The 13,877-nt window shown below is 47.0% G+C and overlaps 1 protein-coding gene across 4 annotated transcripts in view; it reads left to right on the top strand.

The window, feature by feature from the left end:
- The first annotated feature begins 2,100 nt into the window (after positions 1 to 2,100).
- Positions 2,101 to 13,877, top strand: part of SGK2 (serum/glucocorticoid regulated kinase 2) — a 35,763-nt gene continuing 23,986 nt past the window's right edge. For 2 of the 4 annotated variants that reach the window (XM_030533689.1, XM_030533687.1), the window contains exons 1-3: positions 2,101 to 2,330; positions 7,626 to 7,849; positions 10,205 to 10,291. In XM_030533689.1, the coding sequence (XP_030389549.1) occupies positions 7,837 to 7,849; positions 10,205 to 10,291 (100 nt within the window). In that variant the 5' untranslated portion in view covers positions 2,101 to 2,330; positions 7,626 to 7,836. The remainder of the gene's footprint in view (positions 2,331 to 7,625; positions 7,850 to 10,204; positions 10,292 to 13,877) is intronic. The other 2 variants (XM_030533690.1, XM_030533691.1) reach the window with 2 other exon arrangements.

Raw genomic sequence — 13,877 nt, 5'->3', positions numbered from 1 at the left:
GAATTTCTTGGACCAGCTAAGAAATCTCAGAGGTGCCATGAATGCTGTAGTTGGCACAACTGCCAAAGGGGCCAAGGAAAGGCAGGTCTGGGTGAAGAGACAGCAAATCCGACTGCTCCTGAGGAGCCCCATCTCCCATCAGTGTGCTCTGCGGTTCCCTCTCCATTTGACCCTGTGAGTCTGCTTGCCTCTCTAATATCCTGGGATTGATACGGCTACAGCTACGCCGCATGTCCAGCTGGGGGCGTTTCCCCTTCAGGCCAGAGTTCTTGTGGTGTCTCAGCTGCTGTGAAGGGCCTCGATATACGACTGGAAAATTCCACTCTGCCTCCAAAGCCATGATTCGTACCAGCCCCTTAACGCCCCCAGCACGGGCGTGGGGCATGAGAGACCTTTAAGCAACTGCTGAGCTGTCTGACATGATAAGATCTCTTCTGCATACCAGCATTTGCTGCCATGTTCAAGAGGTGCAGACAGAAATATTGGTGCAAGGTTAAACAGCGCCCTAAGGGTCAAGGCAACCACTGATTCACTCCGTGAAGGCGAAACTCCTCGGCATCAGGCTCTCTTACCAAAGGGGAGTTTCTATTCCCCAGTAATCTGTGGCAGCAGGGAATACAGCCAAGTTTGACCAATTCCAAGCCTTGTAGAACAAAGAATGTACAATCCATCTCTGAGAGAGGCTTAAGCTGTCCCAGAGTTCGGGGTGCTGGGATCCAGCACCTTGATTCAGTGCATCAGAAAGTTTGGGGACTACCTGCAAAATCCAGCCTTCCCCAGCTGTAACCTGTGTCCCTCAATCCATTGGCTCCTTACTGTATGCTGCCCCCACAAAGCACCATGTCCTTGCAGCGTATTATAACGAGTCGATCAGGAATTTTTTGATTAACCATTGTTTTTGCTGAAAAATGCGGATTAATCGAAACCTAAACTGTTTGCGAAGCAGGGGTTTTGGTGAGTCTCCTGACTTGTATAATTTTTGAGAAAAAAGTTGTTGAAAAGTTCTGTTTTGACATGTTCACACAGAAAAGTTTTGGGGACTTTTTCTAGTTGAAACAACTTTTTGTTTTGAAATGTCAGTATATTTTTATTTTAAAGGAACAAGCTCAAAATTCAAAATGAAATGTATTTAACATGATCAAAGCAAAATGTTTTGATTGACCCAGATGGAATTTTTGCAGCCATTTTTGTGGTCAGTTTTTGTCATTAATTCAAGATAGGAACTTTTTTTGACATCTCAAAAATATTCCCTACATGGAAAAGGCATTTCCTGCCAAGCTGTAATTGTAACATACAGCCAGGAGCTGGACACACCAACCTTTCTGGTGGGAAAGCCTTTTATGTTCCCATTCAAGAGTCTCTTTATCTCCATAGAAACAACACCAGACCCTCACTTTTTCATGGTTCTTCGTATACCTGTGACGATTCCATACAGGGCTGCAGGAGGCTCGTAGGGGGGGCTATAAATCGCAAAGCTATTAGGGAGCCATGAGAAGAGGAGAATCCAGCATTTAGTGGGGACCTTCCACTGATGTCATCCCACTTCCATGCTCTAGCTCAGGGGTAGGCAACCTATGGCACGCAAGCTGATTTTCAGTGGTACTCACACCACCTGGGTCCTGGCCACCGATCCAGGGGGCTCTGCATTTTAATTTAATTTTAAAGGGAGCTTCTTAAACATTTTAAAATCCTTATTTACTTTACATACAACAATAGTTGGTTACAAATTATAGCCTTACAGAAAGAGACCTTCTGAAAACATTAAAATGTATGACTGGCACACAAAACCTTAAATCAGAGTGAATAAATGAAGACTCGGCACAGCACTTCTGAAACGTTGCCGACTCCTGCTCTAGCTGTTAGCCGATGGATTGTGTCTGGATTCAGGACTCCTGACATTCCCCTGCCTCTCTTGTTGCCAACGTTTAGCAGGTGACACATGCTTAATTACCTCAGCTAGTGCCCAGCATGTGACCTGCCTTTGGAAAACAGAGCACTTTGTTCAGACCTTTTTCACTTCATTTCATTTCTCTGTGGTGAGCTGCCCTCTAATTCTTCCGCGGGAGATTTGTCCTCCCCCCCCCCCACCAGTGGCTCTCCAGGACCTCTGTGTCCCCTCAGAGCAATGGCAGGGTAATAATTTACTTCCTGGCATAAGCCACTCCTTGAGAATATTCCTTTTGACCTTCAGACTAATTCACCAAAACAAAAACAGAGAGGGGGTGTGTGTAAATAACACCCTTATGCAACTGGTACTAGTTACACACTCGGCTTTCTCCAGTGCTGCGTGACCGGACAGCCCTGCCTGGTTGACTTTCTCCTTTTGGCAGGTAATGTTTTGGTTTATCTACTTATTTACTCCCTGATGGTCCCTCATTCTGGGGTGCACAAAGGAGCTGGTTTGAGGGAAGCTTGGTCCTCAATCATGGACCGTCCCATAAAGAGGTGTCAGCAGGCATGCTGGAACAATTTATAGAGTGGGGGGTGCTGAGAGCCGTTGAACCAAACTATAAACCCTGTATATAATGGAAACCACTTCAAGCCAGGGTGTGCTGAAGTACCTTCAGCACCCCTAGTTCCAGCGCTTATGGGTGTCAGAATCTAGGGCCAGAGAATTGACTTTGGGGAGGGCTGGTCCTTGGGCACAGACTTGTTGCTACAGGGGTGGCAGCAGCAGGCAGGAGAGGCTGATTTCAGAAGCATGCTTGTTCCCCTCTTCAGAATGATCAAACTCTCAGAAACATTGAACAGACGTGGGAAAAGCTGCTTTGGGAGGGACGGTTTCTCTTGTTTTGGAGAGTGGCGTCATGTGTTCTCTCTCCCAGAAGGGAAGAACCACTGTGTGCTCAGCGTAGAGGTTTTCTGTCACGTCCCCCCATTACCCTAGTTTTGTCTGCTCCTCAGAGCTGATTTTTCTAGGATCCATTTTCAATAAGCAGCAGCAGGAGGCATTTTATATGATATGTGTAAATTCCTATTTAAAAACCAGAAAGGGCAGGGATACCTGGATACAAAGCTAAATCCCCAGGGCAATCCAAGCTTAGCCAGGGCCGAGAAAACAAGCCCTTAAGCCACGACAGCCAGGGCTGTGTCTGCACTAGAATTTTTCAGCTGTTTTCAGCTGGCTCCCTCTCAGCCCCTCAGGAACGGGGGCTCAACTGGTTGTCCCACTGGTGTGTGCAGGGTGAGCCAACTTCAACACCCCCATACCCCCCAGTTTTAACAGCACAGCCTCATTCTAACACTGGCACCATGAGTGAGTTCAGGACCAGCCCACTGGAGGATAAGGGGGACACGTGTTGTCAAGCACAGTGGGGGATTGAAGCACAGACACAAGTATTCTACTTTATTTCAACAGCTAGCAGCAGGGCAGCAAGCTGTCAGGGTTGGGGGTTTAGCCCCTAGTGGGTGGTGCTTACTCTGCCTTTGGGATAATGGCTTTCGTCGACAGCTTAAGCATTGCTTGGTCCAGTCTGGACTGGTCAGCCCAAGACTGATCCCTATAGACATAGGAAGGTGGGCAACGCCAGCCTGCAGCAGCCCCGCAGTCCATCTAGCTCAGCATCTCCCTGCTGACAGCGACCATCACTAGCTGCTTCCCAGAGTGATAGATAGTTGGGGGGGAGGGAGGGCGTTAAAACATCCCCTCCCCCCCATGCCTTGTGAGGTAGAACTGGCAGAGTCAGACTAACATCCTCCCCTCTCATGGAGGAGTTGGCATCTGTGCAGCAGGGGGAAGGGATGTGGCCAGTAAAAGGGCAGATCCCCTAGGTCTGCTCTGCTGCATGTGAGAAGGAAGGACCATGGGGTTTAGTACAAAGGGAAGGGAGTGGGCCCAGCTGGAATTTTGAGACGGGCTCGGCCCCCTCAATTGGGCCAGGTTTTAGCACATCGGGTGCTGTGCTCTTTTGAATATTTGCCCATAAGTATCACTGTAGCAACCTCTGGGTGCTGAGTCCTTTTAGAAAATCTGGTCTGTATGGTGGGTGCTGAGCACTTGGAAATCAGGTCTGAGTGCTGCTGAAAGGCTGCCCCCAGGTCCTTTTCTTTATTACTGTGATTGAGCTGGAATTCTGGCCTTGTGCAGTGGCCCTTTGAGTTAGGTTATTTATTCTATGCATCCGATGAAGTGGGCTGTAGCCCACGAAAGCTTATGCTCAAATAAATGTGTTAGTCTCTAAGGTGCCACAAGTACTTCTGTTCTTTTTGCGGATACAGACTAACATGGCTGCTACTTTGATAACTGTTATTTAAAAAGGTGTCCCACACGGAGGGAAACATGTCAGCTGGGTGCCCCTATTTTACATTTTTCTGCTGAATGAAGAAGACCTAGAAGCTTTGTTAGAAAATTTCCTGCATTTTACATTAGCAGTTCAGCTCTCATCTACCCTGAAGCGCTATAGAGAAATGGAATGCTATTGATTAAGGTCAAACAACTGTGCAGGGGGAGGCAGATTGTTTAAAACTCTTTGTTTGCTTACTTTTGTTAATATTAACATTAAGCCAAACACCTTGTAAACACTTGGACAAAAGAAAGTCTTTGTGAAAATGTCAACAGCACTCCTTTAATTAAGGTTTGAGAAATTTCCCAGTATTAATGTGAGACCTCCACCAAGTCCTCCTGGAAAAAACCAAGGGGCACCAGATTTTTGATATTCCTGATATTTTTAAGGTAAAACAAAATAGAAAATAATACTTAAAAAAAAACCCAACCATCAACAAAATCCACTCAATCATTCTTATTCCTCATAAAGAGGCAAAAATAGGCAATATCCCATTTTTAAGAAATTACCTTGCTATTTTATTCTATATAGGTTCTTATGCCACCCTTAGCATCGTAGTATCTGAGCACCTTCCAGAAGCGCATTAAGCATTTGTAGGTCATCTTTTCATGGCTGGCTGCAAGTAACTAATTTTGTACGCTAAAGAAATGTGTTGTTTCAGAGTAGCAGCCGTGTATTAATCTTGTTTGGACCATGTAGATTCTGGTTCATGTGGGCAGTGTTGTTCCTCTTAATGACGATGGTTAATATTATTACTATGTAAGTGGATGTCTATAGAATGTGGTTCTCTATAAAACAGCCTCTGAAGGAGTGGGCACAATATTTGGAAGCGGATGTTGTTAGTGTGTGCGTGCTTGTTTCTATGTACGGGTATGTGTACACTACAGAGACTACACCAACATAGCCATGCCGGCATAACCCTGTAGCGATTGCAGCCGGCCCTGATGGAAGCAGCTTTTCTGTGTAGGAACACCTGGTGCCTGAACAATAGTAGCTACATTGGTGGAAACATTCTTCCATCGACATAGCTGTGGCTACACTGGGAGTTAGGTCATCAGAGCTGTGCTGGTCAGGAGTGTGGTTTTTAAAGACCTCTCACCGAAGTAGCTACGTGTTGACCTTGCTTTTAAGTGCATGAGTTGTTTATGTATGTGAATACTTCTCTGTGGGGGGCGGGGGTTGGGCTGGACTGGGTTGTATAGGAACAGATGTTGCCTCCGTCTTGCAGCGGAGAGGTAAGTGTTCCTAGTACAGACAGGGCCTCAGATGGCAGTGCTTACAAATTAACCCCTTCATGGCTGTCTTCCCTACCTGCTAGGCAGGTCTAATCATTTCAAGAGGGGTCTCAAATGAATACAACAGCAGGAGTAAATGTGGGTCAAAGGAGGAAGCAGCAAAGAGATTCAAGTTCCCAAACATGCATTTCATCTGACAAAATACTCACCCTGTGTTATGAGCTAATAACAGCCGATTGAAGACCCATGTGTTGCGATTGCTAAATGCTCAAGGGGGTCTAGAGCTCACTCTTGTATGTGCCAAAGCTGTGTCCCAGTACTTGTGATACCACATGCCATTCATTTAATAATCAGGGAAAGGTGAGGGGGTTAAAATCTTTTAAGGATCACGCTGCCAGTTACATCGGGGAACGCCGCTGGCTCGGATGGAGTCACACGGTACTTTAAAGGCATTGGGTGCTAGCAGCTGCTGTCTGAAACATGGCCTGGTTTATAGCCTGGGCACAAGAGGGGCCCACTGTCAGAAGCTGTAAAGCAACTCCCATCTAGGTCAGCTGCTGCCTTAACGTCAGAAGAGGAAGTTGGCTGTTTAATATTTAATTGCAATGTTTAATCATTAAAGAGCCTTGTTCCTTTTCTGACAATTAAGTCGGTATTGAAGGGGAAGAAGGCACTGCACATTCTCTCACCTTCCTCGCTGCAGGCATGGCACAAACAATACAATTCCTCAGCAAGAAGGCCTGTCTGTGCAGACACAGTTTATAGCTCACTCCTGCTGATTAAGCCTTGTGCCGTCATGGGGCCTTTCCTGATACTGGGCTGGGAAATGGGAGCTCAGGGGCCAGAGTCACTCTTGGGGTAAGTGGAAATCAAAAGGACTGCACCTATTAAAGACTCTGAATTAATCCGATTAGTTAATAGGCCTAACACCCTTAGTGCAATGCACTGAATTGATGGGACTGTAGCAAGGATCAGAGTGCCCCAGTTGTGTGTGTACATCGCACTGGAAATGGAAAGGTCAATGCCATTCAGTGGCCTGCACTTTGTAACATGACCGAGGGCTGTATTGATCCCTAGCGATCGCTCTGAATTAAGAGACAGGTTCACCCCTGGGCTGGCAAAGGTGCTAACCCAGAGAGGAAAGGCAGCTCATGCCTTGCCTATTCAGTGACTGTTGGGGCCAGTACGGCCCCACGGCACGGGCTAGAGCTGCTTCATGGGCCTCTGTGATTTTTGTGAGAGTACAACACTGTGAGGGAGCAGGTCTGCCCCAGTCACACCTCCTCAAAACTTCATACCGACCCCTGGCCTGCCCCTGCTCCACCTCCACTCTGCCCTGGAATTTACCCTGAGCTGGCAGAGTTAACTGTGCACCAGGCACAGAGGACCCAAGCCCTAGGCATTATGTCTGCCCTTTGGCTCAGCCCCTACCTGGCACAAAGGAGCACCTGGGGACAAAGCCAGTAGGGTGGCGGATGCGAGCTGTCTTCTTTCTTACCTTACAGCTCCCAGGCAGGGACAGATTGCAGACACAACTGCATGGCAGCCTTTCAGCAATGTAGGTTAGCAGCCCTCTGTGGCTGGCTGGCTGGCTGCTGTCTCAGGAGCGTGCTGCCTCATCAGGCGTGTGGCCCATTCCCAGCTCAAGGCTGACTACAGGAGGGAACCAGTCCTTATAATCAATACACAAAAACAGTTACTAATGATTCACTAATTGTACATTGCACTTACACCATTCTTTTCATTTCCACCAGGCTGTACAAAGAGGTGGGCCGGCCTGATCCTTGGTGCAGTCCCACTGAAGTTAGCACAGTTGCACCAAGGATGAATTTGGCCTATTGACTAATCAGATCAATTAAATCATCAAATCCTTGCCAAGTAACAGAAAAGCCCAACCCTATGGATTTACCAAACACATTGTAAACCTCTTACCTTGTCTGGGAATCAATCAATACCCACTGTGATGCTAGAGGATGGTGTGTAGTAAAGGCAGCCTCTTGGGTTGTGTTCCTGAGACCAGGAGCTAATGTTCTGAGCGTGCTAGCACACCTCTGGGCATGTGCTCTGCTGGCTTCCAGCCTGTGTGACCTGATCTTCATCTTCACAGGGGAAGGCCAAGAAATTGCACAGCTTCTGCGAGTCTTCCTGCTGGACGTCTACCTGCCTCCTGGGCCCTGAGGAAGTAGAGCCTACTCACTTGGTGCTGATTGCTGAATTGATAGCAGAGTTTCTCAGGCAGTGTACATCTCTCTGGGCTGACTTTATGCCCATGCCCTGACCAGGGGCCCCCTCCACAGCACTGGGGAAGACTAAGGGTAATGAACTTGACTGGTACATATCTCAAAAGTCAAGTGACTCTCCGGGCTTGGCTGTGGGAGCTGTGGGACCCCAAGCTGCAGGGTGGGTGGGAGGGACTGGAGGGGGGAATGAGGCTGGGGGTTGCCTCCCACTTCAGTATCGGGGCTAGAAAACAGGTGATGACAGGAATTGGGCCATGATATGAGTTGCTTTTAGGGGCCCTGCATTAACCTCAGCAAGTCACAACGGTACTGCCTCCCAGCCCTCTGACCCCAAGCCCGTTGATGTCAGCGGGAGCCCCCAACTTCTCCAAAACTCAGCTGTTCTAGGCAGTCACTTGACTGGCTTTAAGCTCAGCCCTGCAGTTTTTCTGTGGCCTAACATAATGTAGACCAGAGGGAGAGTTGTAATATTGCTAGACAATGAGTCTGGACAGTAACCTCACAGCTGTACTGGGTGACTCTGCAAGCAGGGCTGTGCTGCACAGTATGTGGGCTGTAGCTTTGTAATGCTTACAGCCTGGGATGAATTGCAGCCAAGGCTTGTCAGTCAGGTCCTACGGCTCTCTGAGGCCATGACCTTAAATGACAGCAGCAAGGGCCTTGAATATGCCTCAGCTCTCTCTGAGCTGGAAGTCTGTGGCCCTGACCAGGGCTGGCTTTAGGAAGTGCGGGACCCAATTCGAACAGTTTCGACGGGGCCCAGGCAGGGATGACTTTTAAAAAAACAAACAAAAAAGACAAACAAACCACAGACATGTTAAAAAACATGTGAGGCTTGTACTCACCGGGCAGTGCTCTGAGTCTTCGGCGGCACTTTGGCAGTGGGTCCTTCTCTTGCTCCAGGTCTTCAGCAGCACTGAAGGACTGGCCACTGAAGTGCCACTGAAGACCCGAAGCACCGCTAGGTGAGTAAAAATTTAAAAAGGTGCCTCTAGCCAGGAAAGGGATTCTCACTGGGTGTGGGGCCCTCTTAGGAGCGGGGCCCCTATTCGGGGGAATTGGTGGAATAGGCCTAAAGCCGGCCCTGGCCCTGACCCCAGGGTGTGCCTACATTATGGAGACTATACTGGCATAGGTCTGCCAGCACCACCCTGTAGTGTAGACGTGGCCTAGGCTGACAGAACAGGGGATTCCATCAGGGTAAGAACACGATCATCCTGAATGATGAAGCATGCTTCTGCTGACCTTGCTGTGTCTACTCAGGATTATGCTGGCATCACTACACAGGCCAGGGGTGTAGCTTTTCATGCTCCTGTGCCGATATGACTTTCAAGAGTAGACCAAGACTAAGGGTTTGTCTACACTGGTACTTCATTGCAAAAGTTTTGTCCTTCCAGGTGTTAAAAAACCACACACACACCCTGAATGACAAAAGTTTTACTGATGAAAAGTGCCAGTGTGAACAGCTCTCCTGCCGACAAAGCTGCTGCCACTTGTGAGAGGTGGAAGGTTTTTGTCTGCAGGAGAGCTCTCTCCTGCCGACAAACAGCAGCTACACTGCACAGCTTTTAATGGCACGACTGTATCTAAAAGCCTTAAAGTGTAGCCATAGCCTTAGTGTTAAGGACCTAGTGAAACCTGCCCTGGGGTCAGACTGGTGATGCCTCTCCTCTTCATTGGGAAGGAGGAAGAGAGCTCTCTTGATTGGATTTCTAGGGGCAGCTGACACAGATTCTGAGGCCTGGTCTACACTTCAGAGTTAGGTCAACATAAGGCAGCTTACATCACCCTAAGTGTAAGTGTCTACACTATAATGATGCGCCTGCCAATGTAAGTTGCCCACTACACCGACCTAGTAACTCCACCTCCATGAGAGGCATAGCGTTAAGGTCGATGTCAAGGCGATGCAGTGTCCCTCTACACACTGTATTGCTTACATCGCCTGTTGACTGCCAGCCCTATGCAGGGCTAACAGCTAGAACCCTGCTGCCTGCGGGAGAGCCCCCACCACAGCTGGATCCCCCAGCCCTGGAGCTGTCAGCCCCTGGCAGTGAGGCTCCAGGTGTCAGTGCCCCACACACTTAAGTCAATGGATGAGTTCTGCTCAGAACACGCACCGCTGAGAGCAGAAGCACAGTGTGGCATAAACCACCACTGTAATTGCTGCAGTGGCTGTACGTCAACTTACCTTAAGTTAACTGATTTTTGTAGTGTAGACATACCCTGAATCATGGGGCAGGATTCTTTTAGTCCCATTAATTCTCCCTTATGCACAACTTTCCAGCTTCCTTTATCCCACTCGCTGGCAGGAGACTATTTTCTCAGAGTCCTAAGTTCTCGTTAGTTCCTAAAGAGCCAAAACTCCCCCCTTGTCCATGGTTTTAGGAACCCTCTGGCTTTCTCCTCTTTTACCCCAATCCTTTCTTGTGCTCATTTCTTTCCTCAGCTTTGGGAGAGGCTCATCCTGCCTCCCCTGCCTTTGCTCATCTGGACTCACAGTTTCAGGCATCTGTGCCTCATTTGCACCTACAAGGTGAGCACAAAAATGGTGTGTGTGCATATGCAAAAGGAGCAAGCCTTTACAAGGAGTTTGGCGTGGTCTAGTGGTTAGAGCAGGGGAACTGGAGTCAAAGGGAAAAAATCAGAAGAGCATAAATGTATGTTTTCAGATAGAAGGGGAAAAATCACAATTAAAAATATGTAATGTAAAGGCTTTTGACTGGATTAATTTCCTAAAGTTGGATGCAGTGGCAGTGCCTTTGTTTATCCCTTTTGGACTAGTCAGACTTAAGGTGTTTAAGGCCAGAATTATGATTGCACCAACAGGCCTCTATCCTAGAGCAGGGTTCCCTTGTGCTTGGTGCTGTACGAACAGAGTGTCAGCTCCTGCCTTAAAGTGCTTACAATCTAAATAGACCAGAGAGTCAATGAGGGAGAAGGCACAGGAGTAGAATCAACATTTTCCAGATTGTTATATGTTTACACCGTTACACTTTGTGATTAGCACAGGCTGAAATTTTTCTCTTCAAAACATTTTTTGACAGAAAGTGGCTTTTTGACAAAAGAGCATTTTTTGTGGGGGAAAAAAAGCTGTTTTATCAACAATATTGAGGTTTTCATGGGGGGCGGGAAAAGCAGAAAATTTTGATTTGAAAACAAAACATTTTTGTTTTTTGGTTTCTGAAAACCTGAAAATGTTTGGCTGACAGTTTTGTGATTAAAAATCAGAATTGTTCTGAATAAAATTTTAGACAAAAATTATGTTTGTCAAAAATTTTCCTGGGAAAAAATAATCATTTTCTGATCGACTCTAATAAGTAGATTTTTAGCTAAGAACTTCAGGATTTGATCTCGTGGGAATAAGAAAGGTTCAAGCCATATGATACCGCCTTTCACTTCTTACACGATAAGCAGCAAAACAGTTAACAATGTTGACATTTTAAAGTATCATTGTATCTGAGCTATCCCCCTTTGAAATGAAGGGAGCTGAAAGCTATTGTGTCAGCCACTCTTCAAACTCAGGAAGAGGTTGTTGTATCAGTTATATTTGGGTCACATATCTAAGGTTTTCTTGGTAACCATGACTGACACAGATTTTTTTTTTCTAATGAAAGCTGACACTCTGGAGGAAAAATAAATCAGAATTCTGTCCTTGCCCCCACCCCAGTTAGACCTTTACACCCTCTGGTGGGGGTGGGGAATATGTCCTACTTTGTCTCATAAGGTGTGATCCTACTCCCATTGAGTTTATGGGCATAGTATCACACACCCTTGATGCTTTGATGTCCCCACTTAGCATTTTACCTTAAAAACAATGCAAAGCACATTATTTTAGGATGACGTTCTCTGTCACCTGAGAGTAGTAGATTTTATTGGCAATGAGACTGAAATCAAAGGGAAGATGTTTATTTTTAATGAAATGGGAGATGGTAGCCCCTTGATAATGGGTATTTCCTCTCTCCGCTTCTGCTTTGTTTCTGTTACATCAGATGAGTATTGACTCCTTCATTGCATGCTTCTGGCAGCAGTTTCTCTCTCTCTCTCTCTCTCTGGGTGTGCACGTGTGTGAATTTACTTCAGGTGAAAAGTGCCAGATTGATAGCCCTAGAAATTGAAATCTTTCCTTTTTGCAGAACTCAGGTAACAGCAAAAGTAGTAACCATTTGTGTGAACTGTCCCTCCAATGCACCTCCAACCTGAGCCGGAAGCGTTGCTTCCAGGGCTCTTTCTGTACTACAGTGTAGAGTTTTTAGTTGATGCGTAACCCAACAGCATTAGCAATTGTGGTGCAGCCATATTTCCTTGGGTAGGTTAGTCCCCATGGCACCTGCAGCACTTAACCTCTCCCAGGGTGCTAGCTGCGAACATGTCTATTTTTGTGATGTGGGCACTTGCAACTGAGGCCCAGCAAACTCATTTCATACATGCCACCAAACAGCAGCTCAGTCTCCCACACAATTGACCTAGTAACCTACATGGTCCATCTGCAGCTTTAAGAGAACAGCCATTCATTTATGAGTATGAGGAAGCCCACCTAGATCTAAGGCCTTGTCGCAGTGAGGACTTCAGCCATAAGTAGCCAGCCAATGGTGGAGATACACCAGAGCAAACCCCTTCTGTAGCTAGCAAAGCAGCTAGCAGCCACAGTCTGCGGTGATGTAGGTGAATCCTTCCTGAGACTAGAGCTCAGGCCAGGTCTACACTATAGATCTATATTGGAATAAAGACGTCACGCAAAGGTGTGGAAAAATCCACCCCCCTAGCAACGTACTTACACTGACTTAACCCCCCGTGTAGACAGCGCTATGTCTATGGGGGAGCTTCTCCCGCGAATATAGCTACCGCCTCTTGGGGAGGTAGATTAACTACAGGAACGGGAGAAGACATTCCTATGCCGATAGGAGAGTTTCACTAAGAGTATGTCCACGCTAGAGACCTTACAGCGGCACAGCTGTGTAGCTGCCCTATGCTGGCAGGAGAGAGCTCTTCCGTCAGCATAATTAAACCACCCCAATGAGCGGCGGTAGCTATGTCAGTGGGAGAAGCATAGTGACTGAAGTAAGTTTTGCCGACATAAGTGGCAGTGTAGACGTGGCCTAAAGCACTACCGAGGCCGCTGCGCCGCTGTTGCCCTGTACCTGCAGACAAGCCCCAAGTGAAATTTTTCAGCTGAAACTCTTTTTTGACAAAAAAGGCAGATTCAGCAGCACCAAAATGTTTTGTGAATTCACATCAGTTTCACTGAATTGTTCATGTTGAAAAACAAACAAATCCCCCCAAATTGAAATGATTTGATTTTGGGGGGTCAAAATGACTGGACGTTTTTGAATTTTCCTTTAATTCTATTTTTTTTTAAAGGTGAAAACATAAAAAACACTTGAAATCTAAAGGAAACATTTCATTTTGTGGTGAATAAAATGCTTCATTTGACCTTAAAACAAATGTTTCTTAATTCCAAAAATGTTTGTTTTCAGGTCAACCTGAAACTACCCCCCCCCCACCCCAATTTTTCAGAACTGCCTGCAAACTGGAAAACCCATTTTTGGCACAATACTCCTTGAGCGCAGAGTAAGCTGCACCAGTACAGGCGTGCCTTAGAGCAGCTTTGCCTAGCTGCGCTAGGGGTTTGCCTGGCGGTAACAATACTAGGAGCTATTACTGGGGCACCATTTTGATACAGCTGAACTCTGGCCACAGTGGGGGGAAAAACTCAGAACAAGCTTGCAAACGTGGGTAGGAATGTGGCAGGTAATCCAGCAGTGAAGGGGTTAAATGGCACAGTAAGCAGAAAATCAGGGGCTGTGGGTGATTTGTGTGTTCTGAAGAGGGGGGTGGGGAGTGGGAGACAGCTTCTCTCTTGCACGTCCCATACTGGCCATCTGAACTGGGATGCCTGCCAGGCATTTCATTGGTTCTTACCAAATAGGCCCATCCTTCATTAAAACCTCCCTGCCTCATCATCATCTACATGCCAGTCTCAAACCTTGCTCTGCCTTATTTCTTCCAGCATGGGTGTCTTAGCAGCAGATCAGCTCTCTCTTGTGCTCCTTTCTTAGCTTCCTCCCCTTGGGCCTGCAACAGAGACAGCAGCCCTGGCAGGAAGGAGGATGTGATAATTT

Source organism: Gopherus evgoodei, chromosome 14 (assembly GCF_007399415.2).
Source record: "Gopherus evgoodei ecotype Sinaloan lineage chromosome 14, rGopEvg1_v1.p, whole genome shotgun sequence".
Lineage (NCBI taxonomy): Eukaryota > Metazoa > Chordata > Testudines > Testudinidae > Gopherus > Gopherus evgoodei.
The sequence above is the reverse complement of the archived record's forward strand: the minus strand, read 5'-3'. Positions and strand labels throughout refer to the sequence as shown.